The sequence below is a fragment of the Canis lupus genome, chromosome 31 (assembly GCF_048164855.1).
Source record: "Canis lupus baileyi chromosome 31, mCanLup2.hap1, whole genome shotgun sequence".
Classification (NCBI taxonomy): Eukaryota; Metazoa; Chordata; class Mammalia; order Carnivora; family Canidae; genus Canis; species Canis lupus.
The window spans coordinates 4,910,965-4,932,511 of record NC_132868.1 but is presented as its reverse complement, the minus strand read 5'-3'; the positions used below and the strand labels follow the sequence as shown (position 1 = coordinate 4,932,511).

At 42.0% G+C, this 21,547-nt stretch overlaps 1 protein-coding gene and 1 long non-coding RNA gene across 17 annotated transcripts in view; one reads left to right on the top strand and one right to left on the bottom strand.

Annotated features, from left to right (window-relative positions):
* The window catches only part of LOC140621898 (uncharacterized), a 57,574-nt gene extending 45,728 nt beyond the window's left edge, over window positions 1–11,846 (top strand). For 11 of the 12 annotated variants that reach the window (XR_012021623.1, XR_012021621.1, XR_012021626.1 and 8 more), the window contains 3 exons: window positions 5,115–7,790; window positions 8,388–8,557; window positions 11,547–11,846. This is a non-coding gene — a long non-coding RNA (uncharacterized lncRNA). The remainder of the gene's footprint in view (window positions 1–5,114; window positions 7,791–8,387; window positions 8,558–11,546) is intronic. The other variant, XR_012021627.1, reaches the window with a different exon arrangement.
* CTNND2 (catenin delta 2) overlaps window positions 1–21,547 on the bottom strand; it is a 914,420-nt gene that overhangs the window by 87,244 nt on the left and 805,629 nt on the right. For 4 of the 5 annotated variants that reach the window (XM_072807315.1, XM_072807317.1, XM_072807319.1 and 1 more), the window contains 2 exons: window positions 14,756–14,830; window positions 13,553–13,703 (listed from right to left, as the gene is read on the bottom strand). In XM_072807315.1, the coding sequence (XP_072663416.1) occupies window positions 13,553–13,703; window positions 14,756–14,830 (226 nt within the window). The remainder of the gene's footprint in view (window positions 1–13,552; window positions 13,704–14,755; window positions 14,831–21,547) is intronic. The other variant, XM_072807318.1, reaches the window with a different exon arrangement.

The window sequence follows — 21,547 nt, the reverse complement described above, 5'->3', positions numbered from 1 at the left end:
TTCTGTTAGCTGATGCAGCCTCCATACCAAATCCCAGAGAACCCTGCATGCCACACAGACTGCAAGTCAGGGGTGGGGAAGGGGACTAGATGGAGGGGCATCTGAGAAATCCTGTCACACCAGATTCAACACACACTGCTTGGCATCACCTCTGTCTATCAAAGAGAAGACATTTAAAAAATCATCCAGGCATAAGGTGTAAGGTAGCAGCCAAGAACAGCATATTTGGGAAGAGATAGGCAGTTTTAGTTCAAGAAACATCACTCTCAAAAAGGTAATACTAATACTCTAGCATTTCTGAAGGATGGTTGTGAGACAGGGTTACATCTCAAAATATTAATTTGTAGTTTTTCTGTTTATTTCTCTTCTCTTTGCTTGCTAACATGTACCCTGAGGGCATTTTTTCTTTTTCTTTCTCAATGTACACACCGAAACAGACGCAGTCTCAAAGAAGCCATGGACCTGCGTAGTAGAGGGAACATCTGGATGCTGCTTGAGGGATCAAGGTTTCAGGTTCCAAAAATTAGCTAAGACTGGAGCAAGGGCAAGTGGTTCTGGGGAGCAGTGCAGCACCTCCACCCCTTCAGCTAATTATGCTGGAAGCATTAGGCTGCCTGCAAGGTGGGGAGCTCCGACACCTTGAGTGAGCGAGGGTGACATCAAGGGAAAACCCCGACCCGTCACAATATTTTTTTTAAGAGAGCATGAGACAAGGGGTGTGCAGGGGAGGACAGGCAGAGGGAGAGAGAGAATCTCAAGCAGACTCCATACCTAGTGTGGAGCCCTATGTGGGGCTCGACTCACGACCCTGAGATCATGACCTGAGCTGAAACCAAGAGTCAGAGGCTTAACCAACTGAGCCACCCAGGCACTTCCCCCATCAGAAGATCCTAGACACTTCCCATGGTCCTCTAAGTACTGATCTCTGTTGTCAGTGCTACCTAGCATGTGAAATTTTCAACAAGCTGTTTACAATCTTCCTCTTGATTACATTGGTCTTTAAACATAAAGAGCTTTATTAAGCGAAAAGATAAGTTAGAAAGCTTTGCCAAGCTGGAGAAGCTCAGGATACGTTCATCTAAGTGTGTTATAAAAAATTATATGGAAGCAAGGGAGTCATAATACCTACTGTATGTTCCTATGCTTTGTTTTGACTCTAGGTATTAATGCCATTACTGGTGATATTATCTGAAATTGGCTATTTCAAAGCCATTATCCATGACATATAATTCTGTAAGGAAAAGTGTGAAACAGAATAAGTGCTGGAGAATAAGTGCTGGAGAAAAATTCTGTGTTCCAGTCAAAGAAATGGGATGTCTTGGAGTTAGACTTGCCATTATAAAATATTTCAAAATTGAAAGAAGATAGCTTTGCAGGAGGTCAGCAGACTGCTTTATTTACAATGGGTCTTGCTGGACTCTAGAGGAGTGATTCTCAACCTTGGCTATCTATTACAATCCCCCAGGAAGCCTCACAATAAGTGATAATACCTGAACATCTCTGGGGATGGGTTTAGAAAATTCCAACATACAACTGAGATTAAGAACCACAATCTAATAAATGTGCTTCTCATCTGTGTCAGTTTGCATAATAAAAATAAGGCATGTAGCTCTATTTTCAGGGGTACAGTGGTGGTGGTATGTTCAAGGTGAGGAAGCATGGTGAGAGTAGGTAGGTCTGAATTGTCAAAGACGCTGTAGTATAGGTTAAAACTACAAGCAATTTTGAATAATGAGATAAATCTACACATGGCCATGGGAATTTGGTTTATGAAACCACAATATATGACTTCAATCCATTATTGATTCAAATAAAACTTGGTATCTACTAGATGCCAAAATAGCTCTATTCTGCAGGTGCTAGCAGCAAATAAGGAAGATACTGTCCACACTCCCCTAGAGTTCCTATTGTCACAGAACAGTAACAATGTAACACCTACCTGTGGTTGTCATCCCATTAACACAATGCCAGGCATTGTCAGGGCTTTCAAAACAAACATAAAAAGGGAAAACAGAGAAAGATGTTCTTGTTTCTAAAAAGCTATCAGCCTGGCCAATGAGATAACCCAACTTCACTGGACACATTATGCATTACTATGGATCCTGTACACACATTCCTCATGTACTAAATTTGCAGTGGGGGGCTGTTCCACAGATATCCATGAAAAGGTTCCAGTAGGGCAACAAATTAAACATAGAGTTCTTAGGGAAGTTTTGCAAAGGGTGGCGTTCTCCCTTTGTCTTGGAAGATGGGTAAGGAGTGGAGGAAATGAAAGAGTGGTGTGTGTGTGTGTGTGTGTGTGTGTAGAACAGCTGAAGTGATGGAGTTGGAGAGAGAAAGGTAAGAATGGGAACCGTAGGGAGCATGCTCAACTGGAAAGAAAGCTGTGAACTCAGGAACAGTAAGTACAGGGATAGAGAAAGTGAGAGTAAAATTATCTGAAAAATGTAGGTAACATGATGATCCAAACAAGCTGGCAGCTGAACTTTACAGACGAAAGAGGGAAAGGGAGAAGGAGGCATGGGTGAGGGTAGAGAGAGAGATCCTTTGATTCAGAAAACTTATGTCGTAGCTGTAACACAGAGAGAACTCTCTGGGATCCATAGGTGCTCAGCTTCCTAGCCCAACCATAGGTCAAATACTGATCACATCTTGAAACACTTGAACTCAGTGGTGAAAACAGAATTTACCCAAAAGCTGCAACTAAGCTGAATTTAAAGCCCAGATATTGTTAAAATATGTACTGGATTAACTCAGCCCTCCACCTTAGCTACTGATAGAAAAAGAAACGGGGTGTTCTTTTTTTGGAGGTATGTATTATCTACCTCAGTCTATGCTAATACTTTGACACACAGTGTCTGGCATAAGAAACAAATCATAGATGTGCAACGAAGTGGGAAAATGTGATTCAAAATTAGGAGAAAAGATCGCAGTATAGAGAAATCTACAAATAACCCAGAGGGTAGAATAAGCAGACAAGGACTTTATCTGTGATGTTTATATTAAACTATCTAGGGGAAACATGGACAAAATACATGAAAAAAATGGATAAATTCAACAGAGAAATGGAAAGTACAAGAAAGAGCCAAATGAGGATTCTAGAGTTGGAAAATATAGTATCAGAAATAAATAATTTATATGATGGGCTTTAGAGAAGATTGACCCAAGAGAGAGCCTAGATGTAGAGAGGAGGAGGAGGAGAAAGAAGCAAAGGGAAAAGAAGAAAAGGAAAACCAGGAAAGTTTTATCCTAGAAACCATGACATATTAATATATCAAATGCTGCTGGAAAGGTCAAGCAAGGTCAAAAGAGAGACATGCCCACAGTAGAATAAATGAAGACTTCTGGAGGAGGGGGCTTAATAAAAACTGTTTTATTGAAAAAAAAAAATCAGGTAGCAGAGTTCATTTTGCTTCATTCACATCATGGACACTGAATAGGCCTTAGTTGGGGGCTTGCCCAGAGCTCAAAGTCAACAGTGATGTGGGGGTGGGAGCACAAGTAGTAAGCTATGGGACCTGCCATGCTACAGGCGGAACTCAAAGGTGAGATGCACAGAAATCACACAGAGAATTCAAGAAATACTCTGAAGAAGTACCAAGAAGGCCTCATGGTGCATCTACAGGGATAAATAAAAGGAAGACAAAAATCCCCAAAGTTTCTATCCATTTCTATCATTGGAAACAGGAAGACAAGTAAAAGACTAGGGCTTGGGATGATGATGATTTGAAAGCCCAGCCTTTTGAACCACAGAGAGAGTGACACAGTGAAGATGTCTTGTGCTGGGGTAAAGGTGGGAGGCGTGTCTTGGGCAGAACTTCCTGATTGTTTCCTGGGCATGCATGGCATGCACAGAAGATAGAACATCTGCACTGTGTTGGGGGGTAAGAGCTCTGTTGGACAACAGCTATGCCCCGCTGGAGCTCATAGATCCAGGAGAGTGGGCAGATGCAGGTGCTCCCTGGACTTTCCTCAGGGCAGAGAAATCACTATTTCAGCATATGTATCACCCATTCATGGTGCACTCTGATGGGAACTCTGGTCCAAAGGGGCAAGCTGAAGCCTTGCTCACCACAGCATTCCCACTGGTCCCAGCATACGGTGGCCCTCCATAACCATCTGCTGGTGAGAGAAGCCTACAGGTCATCTCTCTCACACACTGTATTCTAACATTTTAAGAATAACAAGGTCACTCCTGAAATGGATCAGACTCTCACACAGACGCTATGTGGTCTGTGGAGTTAGTTAACATTCAATTAAAAAGTTTAACCCTACCACTCTCCATTTCATGGCTACAACTTTCCTTTTTGATGAGTAAATTAAACTGTTCAAGTCTCTAAGTACAGACCGTGGGGATTTTTTATCTTTTGATCTGTCTTGTACATTCAATACCCTCTTGGGCTGATATTGTTGAAATACTAGTGACTCCTAATTAAAAGCAACACATTGCACATTACTGTATGCCTGCACCAGCCTGGCTGCTACTGTGTCAAGTTCAGTTGCCTACATTCAAGATGAAGGATGATAACATTTGGTACTCAAAGCATATTATGTGCTTTGGGAGACAAGCCACTTGTCCTTTATCATTCTTCTCCAAAGCCATTTATTTTATGTGACATTGTTTAAAGATACTATCATGCACAAAACTGAGTAGGGAAATTTCATTTTAAATCTGAAAAAAAAAACCAGTCTTTTCTGATAGATAATAAATGAACTTTCATGAACTTCTTGGTTGTAAGAGAAGAAATCTCTGAATTTCAAATAAGTTTCTTGAAACCACTCAGGATATTTTGGTGAGGAACCGCTGGGAATGATTCTCTGCTTCCCCTCACCTAGTACCAAGTATCTCTTTGATTCTAGTCTGACAGGATGAAGAGATGAGATTTTTCTTCTCAAGTTTGCTTCTTCTCAAGGAGCAAACTCTGCTCTTTCTGCTTTTGCCATTTCACAGACCAGCACCCCACCTTCTGGCTGCAGGCTTCCCAGAGGTGGGGCTGCACCTCCATCCACCTCCTGGGTCCCCAGCCTCTTGCCTGGGGCTTGCTATGTCCTTCTTCCTGAGATTGCTGACCCATCTTTACAATGGCTGCCTTCTCTTCCTTTTATTGCCTTAGGTGCCCTCAAGGACAGATCCACTGACACATTCAATATACGATGCCAGCCTACACGCCTTTTCTTTAGCAGAACCCCCAATCATGGATGTCCTTCCCTGCTCTGTAATTCCTCAACACCCAGTGCAATAAATACAACCAAACATAGCCCAAATGGCTAAAAGAGTATTCATCTTTAAATTCTATAACTATTTTCTAATCCACTATTTTTAGTATTAGAGAGTAAAAATAATGATTTCTTCCTACACGATTAAAACTTTTTTTGGAGGGGGTAAGGGAGAGAATTTGGGAGTCTACGTACAGAAGAAATACAATTTAAAAACATTTTCCTGCTAAAAATCCTTTTAGATTCTTAAGATTTGCGGTATTGAGGAGATCCATTTCATTTCTCATGTATTCTCTTCTTGAAAGCATTTTCTTCTGAACTGTTTGGCTAGGCATAAGATGAATGCCTGACCAGTCAGAATAAAGTTAGGTGGATTTTATTTCCTCTTTTCTTTGAGGTCTTTAATCAGAGGTCCTGAAATTTGGATCAACTGGAAATTTCAGTCACTTTTGCCTTTTCCCCACATGGAGTATTTCCAAAGGGCGAATCATTAAGGCTTGTTTAATAAAATAATTATCAGCTCTTCGATTTATTTACAAGTCCCCTTCCAAGCAATTCTTATCTGCCAGACCCAGCCGCCAAAATTCCCCAACAGGTGTCTGAAGCTAATTAACGAAGAACTCATAGCTCCGCAGGAAAGGAAGGCAGCATTCATGAGATTAGGCTCTTGGGTTTGGGGGTTCTAACAGACACCTAATCTGAAGATACCAAGTTTTGGCTAAAGCACACAGCTTTTCTGCTGCCTAGAGTTTGGCTTGTGAAATCAAGTTATTAAAGAGAGCCAGCAAAGAGTGCTCTGATAAATCACCTCGTCTGGGAAACCAGGCTTCTTTTTAAAATACTAATTGAAATTGCATGTGTTTTAATTAAAACAACATCTGCCAGGGTCTGAAGAAACACATTTTGAAAAGTAGACAAGGTATGTCTCTAAAATGTCCTCAAGCCTACTTAATAAAGTGATCCTTACACATTCCCAGGAATGAAAAAAACACATGGCCTCCCAGTTGCACTGAAGTCTCCAGAGCTTCTGGTGTTTCTCTGGACAAAGGTGGGATTCCCCAAGGTCAAGAACACGGGCAAAGGAGATACCTTCAGTGCTGTGAAAGGGCTGTCCTCCAGCACAGGAGGCCTATATTTCAGAATGTTGTCCCCTATGAAAGCCATCTACAGGAGATGAGAAACTGAAACACTCACATATTTTAATTTTTTTTTAAGATAGAGAGGGGAGGGGAGGAGCAAAAGGGGAAGGAGAGAGAGAATCTTCAACAGACCCCAAGCTCAGTGTGGAGCCTGACTTTGCAACCCTGAGATCATGACCTGAGCTGAAATCAAGAGTCGGATGCTTAACCCACGGAACCACCTGGGTGCCTCCTTGCCCCCGACTTTACCTGATGAGTGGGCCATATAGCTTTAGAGGCCTCTGTTCTCCGGTTTTGCTAGGAAGCACTGTGCGTGCAAAGTGATATTTTCAGTACATAGGGGATGATGACCAATATGTGTTTCAATCCTGGGCCAAAAGAATTCAGACAAACTTTGAGAAATGACTTCCTGAGTAATATTTGGAATGCTTCTTCTTGGAGATGGAGACCTTGCTTAGGTATCTCTTTATTTGCCTGAGAACATGGTGTCATGATTAGAGAATTGAATAAAAATGTAACCCAAAGTTTGGATCAAGATCAATACTGGCAGGTCTACAATTCCATGGATAGTCATTTCAAGAAATTCAACTGCGAGATCACTAAATAAAAGAAAATGTTTACAAAGCTATCCAACATTCAGGACAGCAAAGATATAATGAAGATATTTCCCCCCTTTCCCTCTAGTTCTCCAAAAGAAAATATACATGGATCCCTAGGTAACCATCCAGCTTGGAGGAGGTCATTCTATCGACAGAATTGATGATCTTCTTCTTTATTCAGCCTTTATTTTCACTTAAAAGGAAGTTTTTATGTTGTCCTTTAAATATAACCAGCAACCACTGTCCATAAACAGTCTTTACAGTGGTCAGATAAAATCTCTCGCCCAAATATTTAAAACCTTGTGGCAAGAAGGAAAAAAAAGCTAGGAAGGGAATGCCCCCAACCCCTTTCCCTGAATGAATGAAAAGGATAATCAGAAAACCCCAAAAGGGGAGAGAAACAGCAATGAATGGATTTACTGCTTAACTAATAATGAACTCCCAGGCAAGAAACTACCCTTATTTTATTCACAATTTCATCAGTGTGGGAAAGTGTGCGATGTGCACCATTAGGGTACACCTGGACATTGGGGCTCCTTTCTCCACCTCTCCTGGTGGTTAGAGCCAGCAGAGTTCTTTCAGGAAATGGCCCCCTCCTGAGCTCAGAGAGAGTCAAATTTTGCCTGGTGCTCCTTTGGAACTTGGAACCAATTGACAGAGTGTTGCTTAGATGGAAGCTCAGCTAGCTGATGCGGTGAGTAGAAGGTTGGTTGAATGAGCGGAATGTGTGGGGCCATCAGTCACAGCAACATTCTTGTGGATCATTCTGGATGTGGTGACCCAACCATCCAAATGATAATAGAGGAAAAGAGTCAAGCAAAGCAGAGAGGATGAGGTAAACCAGGGAAGGGCTAGATTGAAGGCAGTGGAAAGTCCTTCTCTTCAGTCCAGGGAGGGATGCAGGGGAGCAGGAAGGATGCTTCCAGATGCCAGCCCTAGCTCGCCTGCCAGAAAGTGTGGCAAGCAGCCACCACCTACCGGGGAAGCGTAGGGAGGGTGCTCTATTATCTCTGCCAATACTACCCGAAGGGGTGCAGCCACTCGCCAACATGAACTTCTGGCAATGATCAAGGCACACACAGAAAACGTTACTATTTCCTACCCAATCTCAGGCCTCTTCCCAGGAGGCAGCAGGATGAGTTTGAGCCTGACAAGAGTCCTGGATTCCAGGGGCCATCTACGCTGTCTTTCTATTCCCTAGAAGCCGTGGAAGAAGCTGAAACAGACATTTCCCCTACCCCTTCTTCTCTATCTGGGATTCCCCAAACCTCCTCCAGATCATTCTTCAGGATAAATACCAGTGTTTTTCACCCACCAGTGAGTTAGTTCAGCAAATATGTATTGAGTGCCTGTTACAGGCACAACAAGGTGCGAGTCACTGTAGGGCATAAAAATAAATATGGTATCTAATCCCTGCCTATTATCTCGTTAGGGGAAGATGCAGAGCATACATATGAAAACCTAACAGACATTGCAAACATAGGATTACACGATGGAAATCTCAGACAAATTGTCTCTTATCAGCCACCTACGAGCTACCTCTACTCTGAGTTCAAGAAGTAGCCTTCATTGGGAAGGCCACACCAAGTTGAGCTTTGAATGGTGGGTGGGAGGTCCATAAGCATGTAAGTGGGAATAGTGGTATGACAAATGGCATGGCTGAAGAATTCATGAAAAATCCACTAGACATAAGAGGCAGTTTGGGGTGGCATGGGCAGGGCTTCAAATATGGCACCGAGGCATTCACAGAGTACATCATCTTGCCTGTTGGGAAACTTACTTGCAGTGCCAATGTTACCCCTGGAAACAGTTTTGATGTAGTCTTGATTTTCTGGGCCTTCTGCAGATGCAGCAAAACAAAACGGTTCATTTGATGAAATGACTCTTTTTAATGATTATTTTCCATGGATGGATAGCAATGGGTTAATGACCACTGTTTGCCGGGTGATCAACATCTCTCTTGTCTAGATGTCTAGATATATGCTTTAAGTTTCTTTTTATTTTTTATTTTTTGAGTTTTGTTTGCTGGTTGGCAGAGAAGGTAGGGATTTGGCTAAAATAAATACCTGCCGAGGGATCCCTGGGTGGCGCAGCGGTTTGGCGCCTGCCTTTGGCCCAGGGCGCGATCCTGGAGACCCAGGATCGAGTCCCACGTCGGACTCCCGGTGAATGGAGCCTGCTTCTCCCTCTGCCTGTGTCTCTGCCTCTCTCTCTCTGTGACTATCATAAATAAAAAAAAAAATACCTGCCATCTTTATCAGGATTGAAAACGTGCTGAAATGCATGGCATTTTGTTATTGAAAGGATAATAATATTGTTTGCTCTGTTTATTGAAGCTAATTATTACCATTATTGATAAAAAACCTTCCTGAATGATGAAATAACATTTCAGTCAGGAGGATAATTAACATTTTGGAAGGCAGCAAAGAAATGTACGCATGTGCACAAATTTGGATGGTTGAACCAAATCATTGAGAAGAACAGGAAGGTCCATCTATAGATGGAGAGAGAGAGAAGTAGATAATACTTATTGCCCAATGGCAGTCACAGACACAGAACCATGGAAACTCATGGGAAGAGGGTGTTCCTTCTAGATGATCTTCATGAGACCTGAGGGTGTAGGAGGATCTTTGTTCAACAGTTTCTTGGGAGCTTTCCCAATAGTGGAATCCTGGAAGATGAACATTATTCCTTAACCGGAATGTGACAGCAGCCCCTCCCCTCCCTTAGCTAAAAGAACCATCTACAAAGAGTTGCAATTTAAACTGAAATCCCAAACCAGTGATGGGAAAAAACAGTTTCTTCTGAAATTGTGAGTGTCTGCAGAAACCTAGTAAATTTTAGGAGGAAAATGAACTAGTTTTTAAAGGCGATTTTCTTTATTAATATAAAGTGCTTTTCTTTAAGTTTACCTTAATTTGCTTACTTAATGTTTTGCTAATTGGGGTTCATCTAAAATGATGGCCAGACAGGGGAAAAATGTACTTCTGTCATTGATTCAGTGAAAATTTATGAAGTCCCTATTATGGATCCAGGTGCTCTTCTAGGTACATGGGCTACCCCAATAAACTGAAAAGACAGAACTTGCTGCCCTTGGTGGGCATACATTCCAGTGGTAGGGAGGTGGGCAAAAAGCAAGATAAAGAAGCATTATGCTATATATTAGGAGGTGACTGGTGCTGTGGAGAGAAGCAAAATGAAGAAGGAGGTGGAGTTTAAGAATGGTGGCCAGACAAGGTTCTACTGGAATGTAAAGCCTGAGTGAGATGAGAATACAGGTGCATGGGCACTTGGAGAAAGAGGACTGCAGGCAGAGGCAGAGGCCAGTTCAAAGGCCTTGAGGCAAATCATGGCTCACATGAACCAGTGACCTCAGCTTGTTAGTGACAGTGAGAGGGGAGAAGGTAAGTGTGGAGAGGAAACCAGAGAGTTGGATCATGTACAACCATATCTGCCTGGCAAAGATTTCACTCACACTGGGCCAACAGGAGAAGTGACACGCTCTGCATAGGGTCTTAACAGGACCACTCTGGCTGCTGTGTTGAGAGTGGACGGTCGGGGGCGATGGCAGGGGCAGAGAGACTGGGTAGGTGACATGGTAGTAATGAGGTAGCTGAGTGATGATGGGAGTTTGGGGAAAAAGCAATGAAGATGAGAAGTGTCAGTTCTGGGTGAATGCAGAGGGTGATCAGATTTGCTGGCAGACTGGATACAGGGACTGAAGAGTCAAAGGGCACTGCAAGGTGCCTATCCTGGACAGTGGCAAGGACACAGTGCCATTTGCTGTCCGGGGAAGACTGTGCAGGGAACGGGGTAGGAGGCAAAGTTAAGAAACTCAGGTCCGGAGGCCTACGTGGGATGCCCGATGGAGGCCCAGCAGAGATGCTGGGCGGAGAGCTAGACCCAGAGGTGTGGGATTCGCACAGGAGTCATCCACCTGGAAGTCATCAGAATACAGGTGATCTTTCACACCCTGAAACCACAGGAGGTCACCAAAGCTTGAGATGAGAAGTGATAGAAAACAGAGGTCCAAATTCCACTCTTTGCCATTGTCGCTGCCATTTGTTCAAAAGCACTGCAGTTTCCTTTTCAATATGCCAAGGTCTGTACAGCATTTCCTATAAAAATCACTGCTTGATACAGTATCTAAAACAAAGGAACTAGCAGAGGTCACATTCCCTTTCTCCTACATAGAACAGAAAGGTGTGTTGTCGTTTTGTTTTGTTAGATTCTGCTTTTCTCATTCAAGAAAAAAGTTATTGATTCCATAAAGTCAGTGACTTGGATATTTTCACTTCTATTTTTGGACGGCTGGCTCCCTTTCCTGTCTGGTGACATTTGATAGTAAAGGCTTAATTTAACATGGGCAATATGGAGCTCCAAATGTTCCTGCCTCAGAGAGAGTACTAGATAACTGGCTGCTGAGAAAGAAGAGATGCCTGCAAGCTAGAAAAGCAATCAATAGTTCCCTATTTTGTTATATTTTAATCCTGCAAAAGAAATAAAACACGCAAACACACAATACCTAGTAGTTAGTATCCAGGCAGTAGACTGATTAGCTATTGATTTTTTTCCTCTCTATTTTACACAGGAGCAACAGAATTTTATTGGAAGCCCTGGTTCTGTCCCGTCTGAAACGACTATGTGAGGAAAGAAAAAGTGGATGTGGAGAAGGAAACCTTTGGAGTTAATGGCCTAGTTTAAATATACAAAATCCACAAAGAACTTTCAAGTTAAATTCAAACTAAGTATAAATATCCAATTGTGAGGGTTTTTTTTTTTCATGCCTTATAATACACTGTGAGCTTAAGAAATGATTGCATTAATTAGACGCAGATTTGAAGTCTGGTTGAAGTCCCCATAAATAAATAAATGGATGAAGGTCTGCAAACATTTTTGTTTTTATTGGAGGATATGATGGGTATTATGAAATCAAAGAAAAAAAGTGGCTCCTTTCCAGATCACAAAGGACTTAGAATGCCATGCTCAGGAAGGAGGATAGCAGAAAGAGACCCACGTATCTATGTGAAATCTGTGTATGAAATTTGGACTCAGGCGTGATACTCCAACTGCCGCAGGAATGGAATCTTGCCCCTTTGTCATGCTCACCTCCTTGGCTTTCTCCCTTTCCCCAGCTCAGAGGCTGCATAATGTGAACCTCAAGCATGGTGGGTGGTCCAGCTCCTTGCTACCCAAACTCCACTGACACCTGTTACCTTCAAGCAGGCTTGCCAGGCTTCATGCTGCACTCACCATAGACCCTACTAAAATCATCTCTTTAATTCCAGAGGCCTGTGCCTCTCCCTGGGCGGGTCCCTTGGTTGACCACTTCTCCAGGCATCCCTGGGCTTGGCCTGGGATCTTCCAACCTGCAGAGAGAGGAGCCAGGAAGCCTCTCTCTGACTTGGGCTCCTACCACTCACTCTGCATCACACACACGAGACCCCCTGAAGACCCTGAAGCTATTACACAGCTCCTAGCTCCCCCATGGGAGGCTACCTGCAGAAGCTGCTCCTTCATTTTGTTTGCTCTTCCCCCAAGATATCCACATGACCCACTCCCACCTCTTTCAGGTCTTTGCTCAAATGTCACTCACCTTCCCACAACTCCTATCTTTGACCTCCCACTTAAAATCACATTCCCTAGGCTGAGTGAAAGAAGCCAGACACAAAAGCTCACATATTATATGATTCTATTTACATAAAATATCCGGAATTGGGATGTCTGCAGAGGCAGAAAGGAGATTGTGGCTGCCAGGGGCTTGGATGAAAATGTTTTGGAACTTGATAGGTATGGTGGTTGTAGGACATTGTGAAAATGCTACATAACACCGAAATGGGGCACTCTGAAGTGGTGAATGTAATGGTAGATAAATTTCAACTCAATGAAAAAATATTGCAACCTCATAATTATAGTTTCCTTTGCCTTGTGGAAGGTTTCTAACACCCCATTGGGTTCATGTGTATATTTTTTTCTTTGCACCTCTCCCGAATGTAAACCCCTCAAGGGCAAGACTTTCCATCTCTTTTGCTTACTGCTATCACCTCCAGGGCTGGGACAGGCCTGGAACAAAGCAGGTCATGGGTAAATATTTGCTGAATAAATAGATGAATATGTGACCTCCTGAATACTTCATTAATAAAAGAGCCTTCCTATTTTTTAAATACCGAATTAGAAGGAGATAAGTCTTTTAAAAATAGGATTAAAGAGCCATGTGGCTTAATCCAAAATGAATCTTAAAACAGACAGGGGAGAGATGCGGCGCGTATCCATGAGAATTCCAGCTCACCATGTAGAAAGCAAACGAACAACCCGACAGACATTCAGAGGCTTGGAACAATGGCATCCAGTGCTGAGCGCGGTGGTTGTTTTTAAGTGGCAAGGATTAGGAATGTCAACAGATCTCACATTTTCCTTTAACTTCTAAAAGATAAACCAGTGTATTGGATTTAAACTAGCAGGGGCAGCTAAGCGCCTCTAAGACGCACACCATTTCTGCAGGTACAGATGTTCCACCCATGGATTCAACCACATGCACCCCACCAGGAAATATTTTCCACTTATAGTCTGAGATGCTGTGAACTGGGGAGAACATACCGATGAGCTCCTTGTTTCTGACGTCCAAGGCCATGTTCCGGAGCGCCGTGGCCACCGCGCACACCACACGGTCGTTGTCTATTCGAAGCAGCTCCACGAGGATGGGCAGGCCTTTCTCTTTGCGGACAGCAGCTCGGATATATACTGACCACTGCAACAAGAGGGAAGGCAAAGATCTTAGAAGCTGAGGTGGAAAACCCTATAAGCAGATAGCACGTGTGCGTTTTCAGACTGTTGTTTACAGGAGCCAAAAAGTTGAATGATCAAGACCTACTCGTAGAATGGGTCGAATGTGTTAGGCACATGCTGAAATGTCTAAACTTTATTTTCTGCCTTCAAGATATGATAGAGGTTTCTGGGTTAATCGGTTAACCGTGCTTCATCTCTCTGCTACCAGCATTTGCAGTCCTTGACTTGGCAAAGCATTTGTAGGATGTGAGTGCTTGATGTTTTAGGATGAGGAGGTGGTAGGACAGGAAGGGCTGGTGTTTGGTATGAAATGGAATTAAAAAAAAGTCTAGGAAAGGTAGAGAATGTTAAAAGATGGAAAGTAGGTAATTTTTTTTAGGTTCTAGCATTTGGAGGTGGGGCAGGGAGGTGAGTTGGCGAACATACTGCCAATATGTTATTGGCTAAATAAGAAAGACATGAATAAGGAAAAGGTAGGGGTAGGGAGTGGTAAATGTGATATTTAAAATTTTAAAATCAAGAGTAAAAATTGTAAGAGAATTTCAAGGAAACACACTTAGATCAAAATATATTATGTCTAGGGCCACAATTCAACATCCAATTTATAAAGACATACAATTGGTTTTAGATTGGTGGCTCTTGGCTTTAGTGGAACACACTGCATCTTGCTGATGAAATGTACTTGCAACATCAGGATGATAAAGCATTCAGATTCATTTAATGGAATGTAGGTAGGCCCAGATTTTCCAGACATTTACGTATGTATACTTTATACTAGTGCTTGGTGTTCCAGAGAAGAGTACGCACTGTAAAAATCAAACATTATAAGGTTCTTATTCTGTTGCAATTTTATTTACAATCTAAGAAAATGACATTCATGACACAAAGTTCTGGATTCTGTGACAGAGTCCTCCAGGGGACCACCGAAGGTGCCGCAAAATCCCCACCCCTCCCCCGCCAGGCCCCTCCATCCCCCTTCCCCATTGGGGCAGGCACCCCAGAGCTGGCTCTCACCTGTGGCAGGCAGGGAGCCCCCTCTGGCAGTGAACGTAGGGCATACGCCATGCCTGCCACATCCTCAGCCCAGCCCTGCATGAAATATGAGATTAAAAAACACACACAACTTCATCCTGTCCTGCATCAGAAGTCACATTCACATAGTTTATCACCATCAACTCATACTGTCTGTTTTTCTCCTGCCCCCTCCCTGTCTCAAGCTCTAGGAAGCCTGAAGGGTGGGGAAACAGAGAGAACTTCCTAAAACACCTCGTGATTGCAATGAACTATTTCACAGTGCTGCTCTCAGGCAGTAAAGAAATCCACAGTCAGAAAGTCTTAGACATGGAAAAACCTCTAAGTTTGGAAGCTGCTTATTGGAATTTGGGTGTCTGGATGGGATATCCCCTCTGAGGGAAGAAGGACCTTCATGGAGACAGTACAAAACCTTCTTTAGTGTCATCGGAAATTTCACTTGCAGTTTGACATGCTGAGATATGATTCTCATCTACCTCTTCCACTACCTGTGAACCTCCTTGTCTCCAGTGCCCCAAAAAGACTAGACACCTGTGCTTATGCAGCCCACTCATTGTTGGTTTCCTTTCCTAAAACTAAGAAGGGAAGCTAGATAAAAGAAGATAATGGGAATCAGATGTAGGATTAATGTTTACATATTGTAAGATGAACATCAAACATAAACTTTAAGGCTGTGGAGATATTCTGGACCTTGTAAGAGACCATAAGCCCTGAAGCATAAGCCCTAAGATGACCTCTTTTTCAGTAGCAACTCATTCCAGGCCTGGGATGTTGACTTGTACATTAGTGATCTCTTCGGTTCCCTAGGAGGTTTGGCATTAGTAACCTTATTGTGCAGATGCGGAAATCTAGATACAAGGATTTTAAATAATCTGCCCACAGGGTCACTTATGCCTGGGCCTGTTATTCCACAACTGCTTCTCTTTATGATGCTGACAATACTCCCTTCTTTGCTATCACCTCTCTGCCACCTAATCCTCTGTGCTCAGGCCCCCAGACACTGCCTTGCCCTCCACTCCACCCTCCCAACAGAGGGGAACCTGGCCATATCTGAAATGAGCCAAGAAAGGAAGGATCTGAATTTCCTCTTAGAAGTTCAGCTATTATACCCTACCCATGTTGGATGGAAAGGTAATTTGGTGTTTGGAAAAAGAGTGACAATGCTTTAGCTTTCTGGAAAGTGATGTTAGAGTAACAAAAAGTGGCTGCACATGGCTGAAAATGTGTATGTGTCCAGGTATGCCTTTTTGGTATGAGAACATGGCCAACCATGGTAGGTTATCCCTAAGTGGAAAAAGATAATCAGATAATGGATTTGATTTTACATTACTGATAACACAGACAGTAACTTTTATTTTGAAACCTTTAATTCTGTGGCTTGCAGGTACAATTGAGCCTTGAACAACACAGAGATTGGGGCATTGACCACCTGTGTGGTCAAAAATCTGCATAAGACCTCTGACTCCCCCAAAATTTCACTACTAATAGCTTGCTGTTGACCTGAAACCTTACCAATAATGTAAAGAGTAGATCAACACATATTTTGTATGTTCTATGCATTTATACTGTATTCTTATTATAAAGTAAGCTAAAGAAAAGGGAATGTTATTCAAGAAATCATAAGGAAGAGAAAACACATTTACAATACTGCTGTAGTTATTGAAAAACAATCTGTGACTAAGTGGTCTTGCACAGTTCAAACTCATATTGTTCAAGAGTCAACCGCATATGGAAAATACTCAATATTGGCTCAATAAAAGACAACTCAGAATAAATTATTTACATTTCACTCAGGACATGTTGCAAGTTTCCACAAGTTTTTTTGACATGCAAAGCTATGTGACACTGATGGTTTCTATATAGTCTTGGAGTAGATCATGTGTAACCTATGTGTGTAAACTACATGAGACCAAGCAAGAACAAGTAAGAGTACAGGAGCTGAAAGAAAGAAAGGTATTCAGGAAATGGGGAATGTTTCATAGATGCACTCAACACAGAAAGCTCATATACAGCTCATATACAGGTTTTCCAGAAGGGAAGTGAGCTGCTTTAGAAAGCATGGCAGCCTCTGTGGTGGCAGAAAGATGTATGGGTTGCCCACAGTTTTGTAAAAGAAACAAAAGTAGGAGAGTATCACTGGCATAAAAATAGCTGAACAAGAGAGAAAAAATGTAAAGTGTATCATAACTCATTGTGGTTGAGGTGGAAATCTTTGGATGAGACCTCAACTTTCTGTAAGTGGAATGAGAGCATTGTGTGCTGAGCATGCCACAACAGAGGGAAGGGTGTGGACCAGGAGGATGCCTTTAAGAAAAATGGTCTATGAGCTGAAGAGAGGATGTTTCATGATTCAAAAAGAGAAGAAGGGAGAGGAGAAGGAAGAAGAGGAGGAGAATGACAAAGAGAAGATGGAGGAGGAGGAGGAGGAGGTGCTGGTCCAGGAGAAAAGAGCACAGACATGTCTCCAATTGTTCCTGGTGACATGCTTTCCCAGTGATGATCTCAGGGGAGTTACAAGCCTTCAAAATATTTCAGCAAAAACAAACCTAACACTTAAACCAACTGTCAGGTACTGCTCTAATGTCTTTATATATGTTAACTCACTTAATCCCCATCTCAGCCCCATGTGGTATGCACTACAGTTCCTTCCATTCTACAGATGAGGAAAGGAAATCACAGCAAGGCATCACAGCCTGCAGATACTCATCCAGGTCTTGAACCTAGGGAGCACTGCCCCAGAGTTGGTGTACTTGACCATCATTCCCATCTGCCTCTCAGAAGGCAGTGTAAGTTATATACATCTGCACTCGTAGTTGATATAATCCTTACAAATGCACCAATTAACCTTGGTTTAATAACTGATGTTATTACTTTGGACTTGGAATAACCTGTTTTGCACTCCTTGAAACTCCTGAGTTAAAGACCTTTTGAGTGCTGTTAATGGAGCTACTATACATTTCAACCTCGTCTTGAGAAACAGCTTTCCCCAATTTAGCAGACCTGATACAATAAGTTGTATATAATTGGAATTACAAAGAGAAAGGCCTTGTTTGTGTCAGGAAAGGATCGCTTCTACGCATGTGATGGGACAGCAATTCAAACCACTAAATGTTTTCCTCCTCCTCCTCCTTCTTGCTCATAGCTCTTTCTGGAGAAAGGCCCCACCATTATTTGGCCCAATGACAACTGCTATTGTCAGGATGGGACACAGAGCACAAAGCAGTGAAAAAGCAGTGAATGCTGAGAGGTTTTTGTTGTTTTAGATTCTATCTATCTATCTATCTATCTATCTATCTATCTATCTATCATCTATCTATCTATCATCTATCTATTTATTTATTTAGAGAGTGTGAGCAGGGGGAAGGGCAGAAGGAAAGTGAGAAAAGTGAGAGAGACAATCTCAAGCTGACTCCATGCTGAGCACAGAGCCTGACACAGGACTCTTTTTCACAACCCTGAGATCATCACTTGAGCGGACATCAAGAGTCAGATGCTCAATCAACTGACCCACCCAGGCATTTCACTGTGAACGGTGTGGACAGTGCCTGCCAGGGTTAAGGAGAGGATGTGGCTGCATCCCATAAGGGCTTAATAGTTGGAGGGGCAGGTGTGGGCCAGGAGAGCACCTTAGATCAAAGACAGTCCATTCACGAATTGTCATATCCCATCTGAGACCCTACCTAGCAGGACAAGGAAGTTTGTCCTGGGTAAGAGGTGGCTTAAGACAACAGATAACTCCACACTGAGAAATGGACACCCAATCCCTGTTCCCTGCAGGGATATGCCTGTACAACATGACCCCCACCCCAAGTTTAGCATCAACTGCAGGGGGCAGGAGAGGATGGAGGCTGAAAAACAATATGGCCAAGTGTTAAGCCTGAAGAGACTGAGAAATAAATAGCTGCATATTATTGAGTTTACCTAGAAAGATCTAGATGTTCTTTTTTCTTTTTTCTCTTTCTGCATTGGACAAAAGGAGAGCTCAGAGATGAACCCAAATTGAATTACACAAAATAAAGTTACACAAGCTTTTGTCCAATAATGTTCCTTGTTGTTCATATGGAGGGTTTGGTAATAAGGTGAAGTCAACACCTTCTAAACCTTTCAACTCAGGCTACATTGATCCCATGTGGATTATCAGGAGCTTTGCTTTTTAAATATTTTATTTATTTATTTGTTTGAATGACAGAGAGAACATCTAGGGAGAGGGGCAGAGGGGGAGGAAGAGAGAGAATCTCAAGCCGACTCCCCGTTGAGTGCCCAGCCCGAGGAGGGGCTCAATCTCATGATTCTGAGATCATGACCTGAGTGGAAGCCAAGAGTCAGACTCTTAACTGAATGAGCCACCCAGGTTCCCCTGGAACTTTACTTTTTAAATTCCCAGCCCAGCCATAAACAGGATGGATGGCTACAATTTTACCAGAAATTTCTGCTCTGCTTAAACTGATTTGGTTAAGGGTGATTTGTGTTCAAAAAGGAGATTAATACTGTAATGTAGCTAACTTCTCCCTCTTGAAATCCCAATAATTTTCTAAATAGGGATAGTGTTCTCCTTTCAGTACTAAATTTTTGTATTAAGAGGCTGAACTCATGATTGCCAGACTCCTGAATTTTTTTATTAATATCACTATTCATATTAAATATTAATATTTTTATTAATATCTTACAAGTTCTCCTGCTTTAGAAGTATAGTCTGCAATTAAGTGGTCTTCTGTTGCATGACTGTTTTCCCATTGAATTCCCTTACCAAATTCCCCATTTTTTCTTTTGATATGGTAAAGAAAAGTCACATTTCCAAACCAAACTCTACCAAACATAATTTCACCTTTCAGAAGCATTTTAGCATCCTGTAGTGTCAAGGACCACAATCCCACAGCTGTAAAATGTAATGAATTTCACACAGGTTACACAAGATTTTGAAATTTGTTTTTGAATTTGTTTATGATATCATGTTATCTACCGCGGTGTCTCATTCTCATGGCAAGAGGGAAGAAAGTACCAATTTTTCTATTTATTTATTCAGTCTCATTTTACTATAACAAGAATGTTCAAAATATTCAGAAACATGGAGATAGGGCATGGCTTTTGCTGCATGCCTCACATTCTTCTCTCTAGCGTGGACCTGTATCTCAACTACTGTGTTCATCTAGGAGTGCGGTTGGTGATTATAACGGGATATATGAAGCAACTGGGCAATTTTACCACAAGGCCATTTAAATGCTTTGTTGTGTTGTGGTTGGACATAGGACTTAGGTGTCTACTGTTTAAATTCAGATCTTGTTGCAGGATTTTATATTTTTGTTTTCAAAATCCATTTTAAAAAGTTCTATCTGTAATAAGGAGGACTAGAGAAGAACTCCTTTGTGTCATTAAACCAATAAATTAGTTTAATAAATGAAATTTTAATGAAGGTAATGGCAGCTATTGCATATCTAAAGTGTTTTTATTTTTAAAATGTAAGTCAGGTTAGTGCAAAGACTGAATTTTATTGCAAGTGTTTATGCAATGCTGGAAATATTAATGTCCAAGCAAGACAACTTCCTGGGGCAGAAAGCATTTAGATATGCTTTTGTTGTAAGAACAAATAAAGAAGGTCAAGCTCACATAAAAGTGATGTAGAGGAAGCATTCATTCAATCGACAGCAACAAGTATACTTGTCCTCCTAACTCTCAAACCATCTCAAGGATCAGTAATTCTCAATGGAAAAACATACCTCTTGAAATCCCAAGAATGAACTTTTCTGAACACAAGAAGGTTTTTTTTTTTGGTGAATGTTATCAAGTATGTTATCAAATGTGTCTTCACGGTGTACAAATGGCATTGGGAAATGCCTTCTGGGCAATAAAATGTGACCGTTAGATCACATGCGTGGTGTCTGAGAGGAAGGATGCCACAGATCTTATTCCGAGACTCCTGCATGTTCTCTAGTGACAGGGCTGTGTAAACATCCTGGAGAAGGCTCCACTTCTGAATCCCCTGCACAAGAATGGGAGCTCAGATCATACTTCTTTTTGAACAATAAGATGATGACTGAGAAGTACAGGCAGGGAGGACTCAGTGATTCTTTATTCAAAATAAGAAAATAGAAGTAATTTAATTGTCTTTCATTCTCACTTATTAGACCCCAAATCAGAAAGCCTTTCTTTTAATACATCTCTCCTTTTTTTCTTTATAAACACAGTGGCTCATAGGGACAGGGAGTTACATCTCGTATTTTTCCTTTGGAGATAGAAAGCACATCATTCTGGGGATATTACGCACAGTCCAGAGGGACATGTTGATATAAACCCTTTCAGTCTTGCAAATATACGGCATAGCTTTTGTTGAAGCCCTGGCTAGTAAGGTAACTGGGGTGCCATTGGTTTTTACTACAACATTAAGTGTTTTATTTTATAACATAAATTAAATATATTAGCAAATCTCTGTCCTTTTACAATGAAGACTTTTACTTTTCTTGAATCTGGACTCAGTCTATTTTATGTCTTAAAATTCAGTCACCATCGTCAGTCTGAGTGCACGGATAGCATTTGTCTGCTGGAGGCTAGGAGCTGAGCCCAGATTATAGGAGAGGAACATATAAAGTGTGACCTTGACTGTAAGAGAACATTTCTGGTTGCAGATCTGTGTCCTCTTTCTGCTTCCTGCTGGTAGATGATGACCACAGGAGTAGCCTGAAAGTAACATGTTGAAGATGGTAGAACAGCTTTGAGCATAGGTGAATTAATTCATGGAGGGAGCTTCCCTCCTCACACTCATGCCCTTACCTGTTACAT